This window comes from Heteronotia binoei, chromosome 8, assembly GCF_032191835.1.
Source record: "Heteronotia binoei isolate CCM8104 ecotype False Entrance Well chromosome 8, APGP_CSIRO_Hbin_v1, whole genome shotgun sequence".
In the NCBI taxonomy this organism is placed as follows: domain Eukaryota; kingdom Metazoa; phylum Chordata; class Lepidosauria; order Squamata; family Gekkonidae; genus Heteronotia; species Heteronotia binoei.
The window spans coordinates 63,419,019-63,436,580 of record NC_083230.1 but is presented as its reverse complement, the minus strand read 5'-3'; the positions used below and the strand labels follow the sequence as shown (position 1 = coordinate 63,436,580).

The 17,562-nt window shown below is 39.9% G+C and overlaps 1 protein-coding gene across 1 annotated transcript in view; it reads right to left on the bottom strand.

Annotated features, from left to right (window-relative positions):
- Positions 1-7,432: 7,432 nt before the first annotated feature.
- Positions 7,433-17,562, bottom strand: part of LRRIQ1 (leucine rich repeats and IQ motif containing 1) — a 200,674-nt gene continuing 190,544 nt past the window's right edge. The window contains exon 27 of the mRNA XM_060245148.1: positions 7,433-8,381. Coding sequence (XP_060101131.1) covers positions 8,248-8,381 — 134 coding nt within the window. The 3' untranslated portion in view covers positions 7,433-8,247. The remainder of the gene's footprint in view (positions 8,382-17,562) is intronic.

Genomic DNA, 17,562 nt, shown 5'->3' with positions numbered 1-17,562 from the left:
GTTCCCTCTAAGTTGAGTTAGTGTGAGCTAGCTCACAGTTTTTAGCCTCTGGTCCAGTGCCGGATTAAACCCTGTGGAGGCTCCTAGGCAATTGAAATGGGGGGGGGGGGGGGCTTGCAAATTATCTCAGAGTCTGAGCGCCCACCCCACTGCCCATGGTCTCTGCTGCAGGGACCTTCTCAAAAGCCCCTTTGACAAAGCTGCGGGGGAGAGGCAGAGAGAGGCAGACTTGGCAAGGACGCCAGCAGCGGCACCAGGCAAGTTGGGCAAAGAACAGATCAGTTGCTGGCTGTGTGTGCAGGCTGGGAGGGCTGCCAGCAGGGGAGAAACCCAGGGGGAAGCCTGCCCGCCCCCCTAAAGACCCGAGGGACCATAGGCTAGTGCCTAATGGCCTAATTGTTAATCCGGCTCTGCTCTGGCTCACACATTTTTGTCTTAGCTCACAAAAAAATGGTCCCAGAGCAAACTAATTTATGCAGAAGCTCACAACTTTAATGCTAGTAGCTCACAAAACAGAATTTCTGTTCACAAGACTCCACAGTTTAGAGGGAACATTGGTGACATCTAGCCCGTTGGCACAAAATACAACGGAAGTCCAGTGTTCATCTCAGAGACGACATAATTTATTCCAGGTGGGTAGCCATGTTGGCCTGAAGCAAGAGAACACGAAAATTTATAGCCAGAATTCAACTTTTGTTAGTCTTAAGGGTGCCCTTGGACTCAATTTATGCCAGCTTTAGTGTGGGTTTTCTAAAATGCATCTTCTAGACCCACTGAATTAGGTGGGTCAATGGAACGTAAACCTGTTTAAATGGTGGGCTGCTTGGTTTCGATTTGTCCAGGTGCTTTGGTGGGCCAGAGAATGAGCCAACATGCCTAGGATGAGCAAAATCCCATTCGACTGGCAGGATCAACCAAACTGAGCTCACAAGGCCAAAGCATAAACTAAGATCGGTGCAGATCACTTTCCCCTTAAACTCACAGAACAACTTCAGCGCAGTACCTAAAGGAATTCAAGACATTTTGCAGTGAGAGACTCGTCCACCGTCCTGGTTCACGCCCTCAGATTTTCATTCAGATTTGCAACAATCCCAACGCTTTTGCCTAGGTCTGTCTGGATTTTGCCCTCCCCCTTAAACACGTTTATTCGGAAAGAAGTCCTGTTATTATCAAGCAAACAAGCACGCATAAGGATAAGCAATACGCACAATAAATATGGAATAATGTCAGCCAAGGTGAGTTTTAACCTGTGGACGAGAAGACCCCACCCCTAGACACATGGGCATACTTCAGTCCAGTCCCAAACCGTGTGGGGAAGCAGCTTCGGGCTTCCAAAGGCCCAGAGCGAAGGTCTCAGCAGGCACAAAACAGAGCGCCGGGGACGAAGGTCTCAGAACCAGCTGCAGGCGCAGCTGCTACTTGAAGCGATCCCGTCGCCGCCCCTTTTCTGCAGCTTGGATGGCTCTAATTAAATCACAGCCTTTGCGGGGAGGGGACAAGCCGGTCCCAGGACTTCGGCTGCCGAGTGAGTATTTGGGGGCCCGACATGTGTGTGTGTTTGTGTTTAATCCAGAGAGTATGCAAAGCATAGAGGGAGAAAGGGAGAATGGAGTTTATAAAACTGTAAATTTACTACTTCGGGAGTCACACTCTCTTGGAACAAATCCCATTGGAATATGTTATCTTCCCGTTATGTTACATGGCAATTTTACCCACTTTTACTTGGGACGCAGCCTCACTGATCTCAATGGGATTTAGTCAGAAAGAAGTGATATTTGCGCCCCCCCCCCCCCCGCTCGCTTCCCAACAATTTTGTAAGGGAGGTTAGGTAGCGACAGATCATGACTACAACCTGTGGAGAATAAAATGAAATTTCAGAATCCATCCTAGGGAACTCGGTGAAAGTCCCTTCCAGGGAACTCGGCATCCAAGTGGGCTGCAAGCGGGAGGCCGCTTCCTGATGCTGAGTGAGGCCCCTTTGAGCACGATAGAAGGGTTGAAGCAGGTTTGGATCGAGCAGCGCAAGCCCTAAACATGATTGACGTGGAGATTTCCAGACACGGCCCTTTCTTCCAGTGTCTCTTTCTTCTTTGCTGTAGATCTCTCGATGCAAAGGGCGGAGGGGTGGGGAGTATCTTTTTCTCCCTGATTGAAAGCAGAGAGTCCTGCTACGGAGTCAGGTGTCTGAAAGGTACACCTTGATCCTAAACACACATCCTTGGAAGCCGGTTCAGCTGAAATCAAGGATGTCAGTTTTCAGGAACGGAAAGTAATTGCTTTATCGGGGCGCTTCCCTTTCCTCTTCCAGTTTAACCCCAAAGCCCTCAGAATTTCAATACAGCTCGCTTCGAATTCCAGACAAATGTCCCTTTCCGCTTGGCTAAAATGCAAGAGATCATTAAGGCCCCGAATGCTGGTAAAAACTGACCAGTCCAACAATGTTCTCCCTGGAAAGAGTGGGAATCCATGAAGCCCCGTTAATGCAAACCGTTGTGTATGTGTTAAACGCCATCAAGTCACTTCCGATTTACGCGACCCTTTGAATTAGCACAGCCCTTCTCTGGGTTCGCAAGTGGCATCCTGGATTAAGGACACAGACTGCATCGAAGTGCGATCCCAGGAAAAGGTGTCTGTTCCTGCTAAGGGTAAATTTTGACCCTTGCACCTAGTAGGAAATTTCGGTTGAAAAACTGGTTCTGACTGGTAACTCTGCGCTTCAAATTTGGATTACATTTAAAGCTACATAAATATTGAAGGTCCTGAAGACTAAGAAGCGGTAGGCAACTCCCTACCTGCCTGGACTTCACTGAAACTTCTTCCAACGCGAGTCTGCCAGACTGCACTTATTCTGGTGAAAAGAAAGGACTTGGGCCTACCTATAGCCGGTAATTGATTTCATCCTGGCTGGCTTGCAACGTTGGTCTCCCAGATTGTAGCTCCCCCACCGCTTCAGTGTTCTCCCCCAGCCTAACCTTTAGCGCTCATACATCTAGGACAGAGTCAGTGGAAATTCCCGGAGAACAGTGCACCAGGACAGCACTCCAACACATAACTAGGAACTCCTACTGAACTCCGAGGGTTTACTTCTGAATAAACCCACAGTTTGGTGGACTTTTCTAACTGAGCACAGTTTTATCCAGGAGCTCAGGGTGGTGAGACGTGGCTCCCCCTCCTCTTCTTTTGTTCTCACCACAGCCTTGTGAGGCAGCTGAGAGACAATGGCAGGGCCCAAGGGCACTGGGGGGAGTTGCAAGCAAGGGTCTCCCCAGGCCTTGACTGTCACTATGACCACTAGACTGCACTGCCTGTAGTTAAAAACCCAGCTTTAAAACAGAAGCTACAGGGTTACAATGGGAAGAAAGACAAGGTGTAAGAAATACAGTGAATTAAACTTCCACTAACTTTGACCCTGCAGACTGGAAGTCAATCTGTGTTATTTGTACTCCCTTCTCCTCAGTATTGGCGGCAAGGATCAAAGTAAAGTTTATATTCTTTTTTCCTCTCCCTTTTAACAGCTGTCTGGGCAGCAACTGGATTTTTGTCAATTTCAGACCTGGAAAGGGAAATATGCCCATCGGCCAGTTTCCGCGGACAGGTACAAAACGGTCCCTGTCAGTTTCACAGTTCCACAGAAAGAGGTTTACACAGCAACGCTAAATAGGTTCACGTTGCCTGGTGACGTTTAATCCCAGATAGGATTGCAGCCTAGTCCATTCAGGATTAAGACGCGCTTCCTGAGTACATATCACTCAGGAGTCAGGAAACAGATGCTCTCTCTTGCCTGGTGGCTCTTTATCCTAATTTCAACGTTACTGATTTCAGAGTTTGCTTCAAGTGGCTGAAATATCTCCCATCGAAATCAATTAGCCCTTTTACTAGTCCGAACCTGTTTATCTGCGACAAATCATGTAAAGTCTTTAGAACAGGAAAGTAAAGCGTTTCCTCGAAAGCTGAATTGTGCATCGGGTTCGATTTCAAAGTCACATGCAACACGACTTTTTAATTTGGTCATGAAGGACCGCCGAAACTTGCCTATTGTTTCTGCAGAATATACTTTCAAGCGACTCATCATGGTTTCACCCTGGTATTCCCCACCACAGCAAACCAGAAATTAGAACATTGCGGCGATCCCTAGGTTAACTTCTCTGGCTCTGTAGGAAGACCGAGAGACTGAGATTTCTGCAGACTTTGGTAACTTCTTTGATGTAGGGTTGCCAAGTGCCCCCCCCCCCCCCGGGGAGGGGAAGTCCTGCCCATTTCATAGAAACTTAATGGGATGTTATTTTCCGCCATGCCACCAAAAGTTTCGCCTGCCCGTTTCTACCCTTTAGACCTTTACTATAGACAAAACTTTCCCCTCCAGGTTTGCTGGCAACCCCACTTGGTACAGCAGGGGTGGCCAACAGTAGCTCTCCTGATGTTTTTGGCCTACAACTCCCATCAGCCCTAGCCATTGGCCATGCTGGCTGGAGCTGATGGGAGTTGTAGGCAAAAAACATCTGGAGAGCTATCGTTGGCCACCCCTGTGGTACAGGATTGCTTCCAAAACAGACCAATTAAAATAGGGAACAGCAGTGAGACAGGTACTTGCCACACTTGGAAGTAAGGGCCTGTGGGACTTTTTCCAATGAAGACAAAGCGGGTAGCGGGAGTGAGCAGACCTTTTTCAAGGGACACCAGCTTAAAAAAATTAAAGTCATCTTCAGTAGTGTAGTATTATTTTCTGTTGGTTATGCTGAGAGTGGGGGAGGAAACTGTACTTTGGACTATGCTTTACTGTGCTCACAGACCTTAAAAACAACAAACAAGAATATTATTTTAAAAGCCCCACAAACCACCAGTCACCTGTGACTGGTCCCAAGGAGTTAATACTTCCCTTCCTTCCGGTTCTGCTAAAACCAATTGTACATGGGATGAAGGTCCCTTTCGGTGAGATCAGGGTCTTCAAAGCAGAAGCTTCCCAAGGAACATTCTCCTTAGTGGCCCTCAGCAGCCTCCTTTCTTTTGTTCATCTCAGCCCTGCTTGGCTGCCACTGCAGACTCTGGCAAGCCACCAAATATACCCCCGCTTCTTGGATGCCACTATCGAGACCATCAGGGCCGAAGGTCATCCAGGCAATCTTTCTCAAGAGGAGGTCTACCTGCCACCCAGCCCCCACCCATCTGTATAGGCACTATCAATTTATTTTAAATTTTTTTGGGGGGGGGATGGATCCACATTTTAACAAATTGGTTGAATCTAAATATCACCCTATCATCCAATTTCTTTTTTAAAAAAACTGAGCATCTCTTTGAGATCTGAAAGGAAGGGAAAGATTATTTACACATGCAGAAAGAAAATCTACTTCCCTCATTGGTAAAAGGCCATTAGTAATACTATTTCCCTTACCCTAACCAGTCTTGAAGTCCACTGGAACCAGAACACCCTCCCTTATGTCTCAGTTTCTTCAATTAAAAATAAACTCTGTGCTTCAGCTGATTAATTCAACCCTAGCTAATTGAACTACTTAGAAGAGAACTGGATCTTTCTCCCACAGACTGAAGACCACATTTTAGCAAAATTAGAGAACAGTGTTGTTGTCATGTGGTTGTTTGGTTAAGAGTGGAGGCCTATAATCTGGAGAACTGGACTTGATTCCCCACTTCTCCACATACAGCTGCTGGGTGATCTTGGATCAGTCATGATTCTCTCAGAGCTGTTCTCTCAAGAGCAGTTCTCACTCTCACCTACCTCATAGAGTGTCTGTTGTGGGGAGAGGAATGGAAGGAGATTGTAAGCTTTTCTGAGACTTCAAGTGAAGGGCGGGGTATAAATTCCAATCTCCTCCTCCTGTCTTTCTTCTTCTTCTTCTTCTTCTTCTTCTTCTTCTTCTTCTTCTTCTTCTTCTTCTTCTTCTTCTTCTTCTTCTTCTTCTTCTTCTTCTTCTTCTTCTTCTTCTTCTTCTTCTTCTTCTTCTTCTTCTTCTTCTTCTTCTTCTTCTTCTTCTTCTTCTTCTTCTTCTTCTTCTTCTTCCCTACCTACATTATTTCTGTTTTCTGCTCAGTTTCACAGTTTCTAGTTTTATTGAAAATTTAGCCCATGAGGGTTAGATTTATTTAAAAATAAGAGGCCAAAGTTGTTAGATTCTGGTACACTTAGCTGAGTTGGCCTGATAGGTTCTATACTGTGCAGAACTATCATACCTCTGCACATTTCTGTGTTAACCAAAGTGTGCAACCAAAGTGACATTTTCCTTTACTGTGTGAACTGTTGGAATTAAGGAACTAATGCATTCCAAGGAATAGACATGATTTCCATGTATTACAGCATGTAGGAACAAATCTAGTTGAAAATAACATTCACTACTTTCAAGCAACACTTCAGTTGCAGACATGTAGCATCAACTTTCCAAAAAATAAATACACCACAACATGTAGCATTAACTTTCCAAACAATGAACACAGTAGCTTTGCAGGTGAAGTGTACTAATCATATTCAAGTATCCAGAAATATGCAGAGTAGCCACTTCACAATTACATCTGTGGCTGTAAGAGGAATGATAATTTCTGCTCCTCTCTGATCTGTGGCATAATCATAGAATCTATGGATGGAACGCTTGAACTTCAACCATTCCAAATCAGCAGCCAAATCCTCACCACAACTTGTTTTCAACAGCATTTATTTCCAAGTGAACATGCTGAGAATTTTGGCCTTCCATCCATGTAAGAACTGAACAGGTAAGTCAAAGCTGAGCCTGTTGGGGTAGCTGCATTCCATCTGTTTTTATTTTCCCAAATGAATCACGACACAATAGTAAAATGCAGATTGTAACTCAACCCCGGCCATCTTTGTGCACATTCAGCAGCTGGCAGGACAACTGTACCATTTCTACGTATCACAGACCCAAGCATAAATCCTCTCAGATGTCTCCTTGGTATCCAAATGGTTGTGGCTTTCCCTGCAGTGGTCTCAAACAAAGGGAAACATTTTCAATCTGTATTAATTCAAAGACATTAATGGAAACAGACAAAATGACAGGCACTTTAGTGTGTTGCAGGGAACATAAAGTTTGCTCCAAAGGCAGCCTTAACATAGGAACACATCTTTTCTTGATTGACTGAAAGCTTGAGTTCTTTGAGCTTTTTCACCTCAATGATAGTTCTGAGTGGGTCAAGGCTCCAGGAGAATAGGATTAGACAAAAGCAAATTGAAGAGTTTAAAAACAAAAAAACTATTTCCCCAGATTCAGCTGGCAATTTGTGTCAGGCAAATGAAAACACTGCTTCAGTTAGGAGAGCAGATCTGTATTGATGTGATGCAACACAATGTTTATTATCTGACGTGATGTGATGCGACACAAACAACATTTATTATCTGTAGCGGCATGGATAAACCCATTATGAAGTTGTAACAGATAGGTTCTAAGTGCTGCAGAGAAGCAGCAGGCTGCACTGTGATTCACATTTATACTTTAATGTGTGTGTGTGGCGGGGGGGACTACAGACTTTTAGCTTGCCAGAGCACCACAGAGTAAATTATAATATAATTCAGTATTATGAAACAAATCCTAATACAATACACTGAATTTTAATATGCGGTGTGTATATACACACACAGCATATTATTTATTTCCTTTGATTTATACCCTGCCCCTCCCACAAACACGGCTTAAAATTCAGCTGTGTAATTCTGCTCATCAATTGAATGCACACACACATGCATGTGTATGTGTGTGTAATTGTTATGCAGAATTACAGGTTTTTTTAAAAGCCCCATATATTTACATCATTAATAAGATGAAAATTCAGCAAATGTCTGTTTTGCAAATGTAGCTAGGTAATATATTGAGAACAGGTCACTTTGAGGTTTATAGATCAACTGCACATATCAATTTACACTCAAGTACTTCAACACAACTGTGGATTAGGCCACCACAATGGCAGATAGCAAGCGAATCACTGCATTATTGTACGTATACAACCAAATGCATTAATCAGGTTACACAATTTACTTTATAAGAGTTCCAGATATATTTGTGAACCATATCACATTGTAAAGAAAAAAGTTCAGATACAAATATTATCTTTCTGACTTTTACAAAATTTCTGTAAAAAGGAAACCTTGAAAATCATATACAGTAAACTAAAGGGCAGCATATACAGGAACTTTGCATCTGATTTAAAAACAATCTTAAAATAGAGGGAAATTACAGATCTTTTGAAAAGAAACAGCTCTCTGAATGTTTTAAATGCTTGATGGTCCCACTACTATTTCAAAGGTTTTGTTTTCTTTTTGCCACTTCCCCATCCACAGCTCAGCTGAACTGGATAGTCTCGAAACGATATCCGCTCTTTACGTGAGGGGTCCGACTGTGATCTCTCAGGTGCAGGTGCATCCTTTTCTATATAAGCAGAAACTGCTATTAAAATACCATAATCCAATAAATTTAACAGAACACTATCAACATAATTTCCACACTGTTCATAACCTTGAAAAGCTTTAGAAAAAATGCTGTGCTGTTAAAATGAAACAAACAGCTGAAAAATGCTTTGATTTCAGTGATGATTTAACGCACGCACATGCAAAATGCAAATATATCCTTAGCGGGCTGCATAGTCACATTTGCACACTGCCTGATTCAAGAAGTAATCTCACTAAACACTTTCAAATGGGAGTAACTCTGGCTAAACATGCACACTTTAATACATTCATAAATTGGACTAGTAATTCTTCAACATGTCCTTGCTGTCGCTCTAATGGCAATTAATTTCATGCTGATGTTGATGGACCCAATTTCCAAAGAAAGCACACCTCTGTTCAAAATCTTTAGAATTGACAAACTTAAAAAGTAGTTATATGTAACTGATAAACTTAAAAATATAACTGATAAACTTAAAAATTAGTCACATATACAATTTAAATACTCAATATTTTCAATTGTGTTCAATAATATCTCCAGAATTTGCACTGTAATACATTACATGCATACACGAATGACAAAGAGAGATCACTTCCCTAGCTTCTGACATCTTTTAACCACATGAAGAAAATTCCAGATGATTTATGGGTTCAACTGGTTACTATTTTAATTCCTCAGTCCAACATACGCTGGCCAGACTTCTACCCAGCAAAATCCAAAGAGGGCAGCCATTGCTTTCAAGGATTAAGGAACAGGGAAAACAGACCCAGTTGTGGAACTACACAATTTTACTCTAAGCAAGTCTTCAGAGATAACTAGGAAGACCCAGTCTTCAGCAGCTCCTATAAAAATGTGTTGCCGCCTTTATATCTAAGGACACACAGAACAGACACCATATAGAGGCTGCTGCAACATGTTGAGGGTGACATGGAGGAAATTCCCTGATATGCAAGGGATGCAGGCGGCTTGCCACACAGAGGAAGCTGCCATGGAGAGCAATTTCAAGCAGCCTCTGCATGGCAGCTGTTGTGTCCATACTAGTCCTTTAAGCATCTGCCTGAAATGAACATGATGCATTAATAGCTGACAGCATAGCCTATGAAACGTATCTCATGCACTGGACAACATGTATTCAGTGCTCTGCCTCAAAGGGAATAGTAAAAAAAAATCCCCCTTCCTTCTAGTGTCCAGGCTTCCATTATACTACATGTTCCTTGTGCTAGAAACATAGCTGCAGATTAGGGAACAGACTTTCTGCAAAGAATATTTTAAATAAAACCAGTGCAGAAGCAGGAGCAACATATTGAGAAATTACAGACAGTGAAGGTTCAAGCACATATTAAACACCAAGTCCTGTTCGCAGAAAGAAATGGATTGCTGGATTTCTTTTTTTCTTTCCCCCAAAATGCTATCGAGAGGGGTATGATTAGGGTTTTGGTGTTTTTTTTTTGGGGGGGGGGAAGCAATGCCTAACCCTTCTCTGACCTATGAAACTCTGTCACCTGTGGGTTTTTTCTCCCTGTACAATTTCATGTTTTACCTTGCAAAAACATGTAAAGAATCTCTTTGGGGAAATAAACAATTTTAAGGAGAATTTCAGGGCCCCCGTAGCAATGCAAAGGATTAAGTACCCCTTCCCCTTCATTGCTTCTCTGTTTCAAATTTCCATCTCCCAGTGCTATGTTGTAGAGATGCTGGCTGTTGCAATTTTCTTTCATGTGTTCACAGAATCGTCACTCAACAGAAGGGGGTCCAATATAGCTGAAGTCCAATTATGTACAGAAAACGCTCAGTCTGTATGCATGTTTACATAGAATTGTACCTCTGATTTAGTGGGATTTACATCTGAGTATGTGTACATTGTACTGCAACCAAAACATAACAATCTATGCATTATTAATTACAATGATGTTAGTAGCAGTGCCTAAGACTAAAAAAAAAAATGATTGGGGGTAAGATCAATGATCTTGTTATCATATCTAATTATGTAAGCAGAATTGTGTAAGCAGACTTTTACATCAGCAAAAGTCATTCTCATCTTCCTATTTAAGATGGTCAATTTCCTCCCCCCACCCCAGCAAACTGTAGGAAAAATAATTTTCAAAGTATAGCTGTCTGCAGTAGAGCAGTTAGATTCAAGCCCAAGGAGCTTTGACTCTCAAAAGCTTATACTCCAAAACTCTTGCTGGTCTCTTAGGTGCTAATACACTCAAGTCTAGATGTGAACATTCAAAGAAACAGCAGAAAATATTTGCATGCTGGCTTGAAAATTGACTATATTGATTTCAGTGCAATTTTGCATAGTATGTCAGGAAAACATACACTTTCCCACATGGTTACATATCACAGGCACGCACGCATAGCTGGTCTTGAGGACAAAAGGAGATTGAGGAAGAATCGCACTGCTACAGCACCAACCCTAAATCAGACTTTTCCCTGCAGCCACTGTGGCCGGACCTGCCTGTCCCGCATTGGTCTTGTCAGCCACCAGCGAGCCTGCAGCAGACGTGGACTATTGCACCCTTCTTAAATCTTCGTTCGCGAAGCCAAGCCGAGAGAGACATATCACAGGGAGCAGCAGCAAATCAACAGCTCCTAGTATGCATGTGTTTTTAGCATATACACTATGAGCTCTAAAAATATCATGTTATGAAATGGCCCTTACTTTTAGATACTAGTAAAGATCACAGCCAAATGGCATCTCAGAAGGCAATATCCTACTATGTATGCTTTGTGAGCTATGGCATTAATTTAAAAACAAAAACAAAACCCGGACATCTGCTTCTGAACAAAGGAAGCCAATTCAAGATTTGAATAGTTTTGACCCAATCCAGCTAAATTTAGTCATGACTAAGTCCACTGAAATCAATGAAAGGAGTTTAACTGTAAATTTAATCTCATTGCCTTCAATGGGACTAAAGCACTAGATGAAATCATTGATCAGGTATCAACATATTTATAAAAGATAAAAAACAGTTGTGCAGGCTTCCAATCTGGATCTATACCTGGAACAATTTCTATAAATTTCCACCTTGTCTGCCACTGGGAAAATAGATTCAAATATTTCCTATGCACCATGTTCCCAGTGAAAACTGGGATGTAGTTGGGACAATGGCTGCTTTTTAATCATAGAAAAATACATTGTGAGATACAATCTTTGATCTCCCACATCTTGTCTGGTAAGCTATTAGTTACGACTAACTTTAACAGGATCACAGCCTGTGTGTATATGCAAAGTGTATAAGCTTGCTTCTTGGTATAGGCTTTAGTGAAATCCAGATGCTAACAAGTTTCATTAAGTCATGCTCAAGATCACAACCATGGCATGAAAGAAACAAAAAGATTTGATTGTTCTGAACAGGATGCTCATCATTGCTGTATTCTAATTACTGATGTTAATGGAGAGAAATATCCCAGTGTGTGCCTACAAGTTTTGTTATGCCATACAAAGTCATCATACTTGGAAAAAATAAAATTAACTCAGGACTTGCAATGAACTCTTTTCACAGAAATCATAAGAACCAGATAATATGGAGCCACACTCAAATAAATTCAATTATGTCTTTGGTGAGGTTTCTAATTAAGCCAAGTGAGAAAACAACATTATTGAGTTTGCCTGTTTTCTTAACTGAAGGCATAACTTTAAGGCTGGTAAATGGTCTTGAGAAATAATGGGATGGAGCAGTGAGGAACAGTACTAGAGCACTGGAAATTGCTGCTGCTGTCTCGTGAAAGATTTCTTTGTGTTTAGACTGAAAAAAGAGCTCAGGGCTATTGTTTCAGTACAGTATCCTTGATCCAGTATTTGCCATTTCACATTATTGTCTAGTTAAAGTGTTGTGTGTGGGGAGGGGAGATGAAGTGCTTCTTTGTCTACCTTCATGAAGCTTATTTTCTTTCCTTTCTTGCATCCTATCTCTGTCTCCAGAATTACAACTACTTTTCATGAAAAAAAAAATTACTTTGAAGTGGTCAGGCAAAACTGTCTTTCAAAGATTAGGTTGTAAGTGCTACAAAACAATCTCTTAAACTGACTTCTGGGGGAAGAAAATGCCGAGCTGAGCTGCTTCTCATAACGGGAGCAGGCTTCTCATAACGGGAGTAGTGGAAGGCAAATTAATGCCTACTGCCTACTTTTCTCAGTTAGAGATTAGTCCAAGATATGCACAGGAAACTTTGAGGAGATTTACCTTGGCTAAAAGGGGGGGGGGGGCTCCTTTGAGGGGTCTCCGGAGAAGAGTTGCATTTTCATCATCTGCAGAAGTTCTCAGAGTCATTTATTTGACATAAGCTCAACAGAATCCTAACCTTCTTGGACTTTGCTAAACATTTAAAGCTACACAAGACCAATATGGATCTGGATAATTGGCCGAAAAGGTACAGATTACTATCTTTCATTCCAGGACTACAGTTAAACAGAATAAATTCAGAAGGTTGGAAATGGAAATCTAGAAAGCTTGGAAGAAGAAGGGAGGAAGAGGTGAAATTTGGACTTTGCAAATTTAAAGGACAGTGCTAAAAAGTGGAAAGGAATTTATTGTTTGGTCTACTTGAGGTTTTGAAAAAAGAGCACCATTGTCACAGACCTGCAGCATATATAATCAACACAGGAAGTATATCAAGCATTGTGAGATCTTTTTACCAGTGAAAACAAGATTTGGTGGCAAGTAAAGCAGGAAGTAGCAGATGAAAAGCCTACTCTAGGACTATAATACCATTGAGAAACATCGGCGGCTATTGCAAGGAGGTCAACATTAAAATAATGTTTTTAAAGTTTTTGGGACATTAAAAATTGTTGGAATTAATTGAGACGATGACAGGAAGATAAATACTACTGGACGTATTGTTTGTAATGGACTTTAGAAGCCTTTAAAAGAAAAAGGGAAGCAAAAAGTCACGACCGCTTCAGAGGGAAGCAAAAAGTCGCGACCGCCATTTTGAAGGATTTAAAATTTTTAAAAATTTTGGGAAGCTCTGAGGACGGCAAAATTAGGCTTGTTATAAAAAGCAAGCTCTAATCTTTTGAATCTGATAGCTAAATTTGAAATTGGTGAGATCAAAATTTTCGGTGTTTTTAAATGTCAGAACACAAGCAAACCCGTACAAAGGCTACTTCATTGGAGAAAATGCAGGATCAATTAGAGGCAATGGAGGCCAGAATGATGCAAGGCATGAGAGAGATGATAACTGCATCAAAAAGAAGAGATTAAAAAAGATATGGAAGATCCCAGAAAGGAGACAGAGGAAACATCTAAGAAAGTGCAGGAGGTAGAAGGGAGAATGAAAGTACATGATTCCACCTTGTTGAAAATACAAGAAAAAGTGACAATCCATGACTGCAAATTGATGGAGATTCAGATACGTCTGAGAGGAATACCTGAAAAGGAAGATGGTGACTTGAAAGAATATATAATAAAAATAATTGCAGAATTTTTAGAGGAAGATCCTGAAGAGACTAAAAATATGTATGACTATATGTATAGAGTGAACTCACTCTATGCCAAGAAAAATAATTTACCAAGAGATGTTGTCATAAGATACATGACAAAGGAAATGGTGGGAAAGATCATGAATAAAAACTTTGAAAAAACATTGATAGTGGGAGGCAGCAGAGTAAGAATTATGAAGGAGTTACCAAGGCAAGTGATAAATGATAGAAGAACATATAAAAAACTGACAGAAAAATTATGGGACAATGAAATGAGGTTTAGGTAGATAATACCTGAAGGTTTGAGCTTTGAACTTCAGGGGAAAAGAATCACAATTACAAATGCACAGGAACTGCGTAGATTTTATGAAGAACATAAAGAATTTGCACCATGATGGATTACAAATTATTGTCTTGGAATGTAAATGGACTAAATTCACCACAAAAAAAAGGGCAATGTTTCATTGGATTAAAAAACAAAATTGTAATATAGTTTGTTTGCAAGAAGTGCACTTATGGAGATTCAATTGTGGCCCTATGAGTAACTGATATGAGAGTTAGATGAGGAATTAGATGGCTGCTGTTGATCCATGGTTTGAGGTGAAGTCCTGGCTCCAGAGGATGCTGAACAATATTGGTTGAATCCAACCAGCTTTTCCACTTATGAAGATGAGCAGAAGAACTCTGTTCCGCAGGAACAGTTCTGCAGGGCCTGCAAGACCATCCTCTTTCGAATGGCCTTCACTGATTAAACTGCTAAGTAAATTCACCATCTGAATAGCACCAACATATTAACATATTAATATTAATTTATTGTTTTTAGAATTTTAATAGTTTTTAATTATCTGTAGGTTTATATTGTTAGTTATAACTCAATGTATGTATTGAATTTTTGTTGTTAGCCGCCCTGAGCCTGCTTCGGCGGGGAGGGTGAGATATAAATAAAATGTGAATGTGAATGAATGAATATTAAACAAAAGGATTACAAATTTTTTGGAATAAACAATTGGGGTTAGAATTTTTTTCATTGGCTGAACAGAAAATAAGGGGAGTGATTTTTTATATTAAACAAGAATTGGAGCCAAAATTAGTGTTTAAAGATAAAGATGGAAGATTTGTAGCAGTAGAAATAATATTAAATGCAAAAAACCCGTTGTTATTGGGACTGTATGCGCCTAATGGTGCAAAGGATGCTTTTTTAAAAGACATTATACAACAATCTGATGAACCGACTTATGACCAAGTTTTGATAATGGGAGACTTTAATGGAACAATTAAGAACTCTCTGGATAGGTCTGGGGGAAAAAAATAATAACAAAGAAGGAAAATTGCCAAAGTCTTTTTTTGAATTGGTCAAACAAGAAAATTTGGAGGACATATGGAGGAAATTTAACCCTGAAGTGCGGGACTATACATTTTTTTCCAGCAAGACATAAAACTTTTTCCAGAATTGACATGTTTTGGGGCACTAAAGATTTAGGTCTTATAACAAGGAAAATAGAGATTTTACCTAAAATTGGGGCTGACCATAACCCAATAATGTGGATTACAAAATTGTCTAAGAAGTTGAGAAGATGGAGATTGAATGAAGATTTACTACAGAATAAAGAAATAGTGACATACCTAGACAATGAAACTAAAACTTTCTTTCAAATGAATGACGAAAAGGATATAATTTCAGACGATCTGGGATGCCTATAAAGCAGTAATGAGAGGAATACTGATTACCTTGAATAATAAAGATAAGAGAGCAAAAGAAAAACAGTTGTTGGACATTCAAAATGAAATAAAGAAAAAAGAAGGGGAGCTGAGAAAAAGGCCAGGGAAAAAGAAAATTATAAGGGAAATTACAATATTACAAATGCAAATGAGACATTTGTTAAATAAAGAATTGAAATGGAATTTGAAAAGACTGAAGCAGAAATCTTTTGAGGGAGCAAATAAACCTGGAAAGTATTTGGCTTGGCAACTGAAGAAAAAGAGAGAAAATAAAATTATTTATAAAACTGTGGTAGATGGAAGAGAGGTGGTTAGCCAAGAGGGAATAAAAAGAAAATTTTTTAAGTATTATGCCAAGTTGTTTAAAGGTGTCAAAATAAAGAAAGGAAAGATGGATGAGTATCTACAAAAGATAAAAATAGAACCCTTAACAGAAAATATGCGAAAAGTTTTGAATGATCCAATTGAAAAAATAGAAATTGAAGCAGCAATTAATGCAATGAAAAATTGAAAGGCACCTGGGCCAGATGGATATACAGCTAAATATTTTAAAACCTTTAAAGATGAGTTAATACCGAAATTACAGAAGTTGATGAACATGATAAGAAAAAAAGGGAAAATACCAAACACATGGGAGGAAGCTGTTATTTCGTTGATACCAAAGGAAAATAGAGATGTCACGAATGTAAAAAATTACAGACCAATTTTGCTATTAAATAATGACTATAAAATATATACAAGAATCTTGGCATAACGGCTTAAACAACATTTGATAAATTTTATAAAGGAAGATCAAGCGGGGTTTCTTCCCAAAAGGCAAATAAGAGACAATAGCAGAACTGTTGTAATATTGTAGAATATTATGAAAGACATCCGGAAAAGGAAGTAGCATTATTCTTTGCGGCTGCAGAGAAAGCATTTGACAATTTAAACTGGGACTTTATGTTTGCAGTAATGGAGAAAATGGAGGTGGGAGAAGGCTTTATAAGAATGATAAAAGCAATATACACTGAACAACGTGCAAGGCTATGTATAAATGCAGACCTTGCAGAAGATATGATAATTAGCAAAGGTACAAGACAAGGTTGTCCGCTTTCCCCATTGTTGTTTATAATGACTCTTGAAATATTACTGATGCAGATACAAGAAGATAAAGAAATAGAAGGATTAAAAATAAAAGGATTTACTTACAAATATAGAGCATTTGCAGATGATATAATGTTTATAAATGAAAACCCCATACAAGTCACACCTTTGTTGACTCCTAAAAAATTGGCAAAGATGAACAATAAGATGCCAGATACATGTTGGAAATGTAAAAAACATGAAGGTTCTTTCTAACATATGTGGTAAACTTGTGAAAGGGCAAAAAAGTATTGACAGATGATTCAGCAAGAAATTTCTAAGATTTTGGGATATGAATTTAAGAAAGTTGCAGAGACTTTTCTGTTGGGATTACAAATGGAAAAATTTCCAAAAGAAGATAGAACTGTAATTTGGTACTTGCTTTCAGCTGGTAGGACATTATATGCGCAGTTGTGGAAGCAAGAAAAAATACCAGAAAAATGGGATTGGATTATAAAAGTTATGACATGGAGTGAAATGGAAAAATTAACAAGAATATTAAGAGACTATGATTTAGAAGTTTTTAAGACAGAGTGGAAAAAGTTTAGAAGATATGTAGAAAAAGAGTGGAAAATAAAAGGACATTGGACAATTTTTGATAATGATTAAGGGTACCTTTAAATATTAGCATTTTAAGTAAATAACACCGGCGGGGGTCAAGTAACGGGGGGAGGGGTGGGTAGAAAGTAATATATGGGATAGATAAAAGAAGTTATTAAGATGTAAGAAATAGATTTATTACCATATGTTAAAAAGTGTTTTAACTCAAAAACAATCTCTTAAACTCATTACCCATTGGAGCCACTGATTGTAGTGTCTCATTGAAATGCACAGAACCAGAGGAAAAGCACAGCTATGCTCCCAAATACCATGTGTTCCAATACAGCTGGG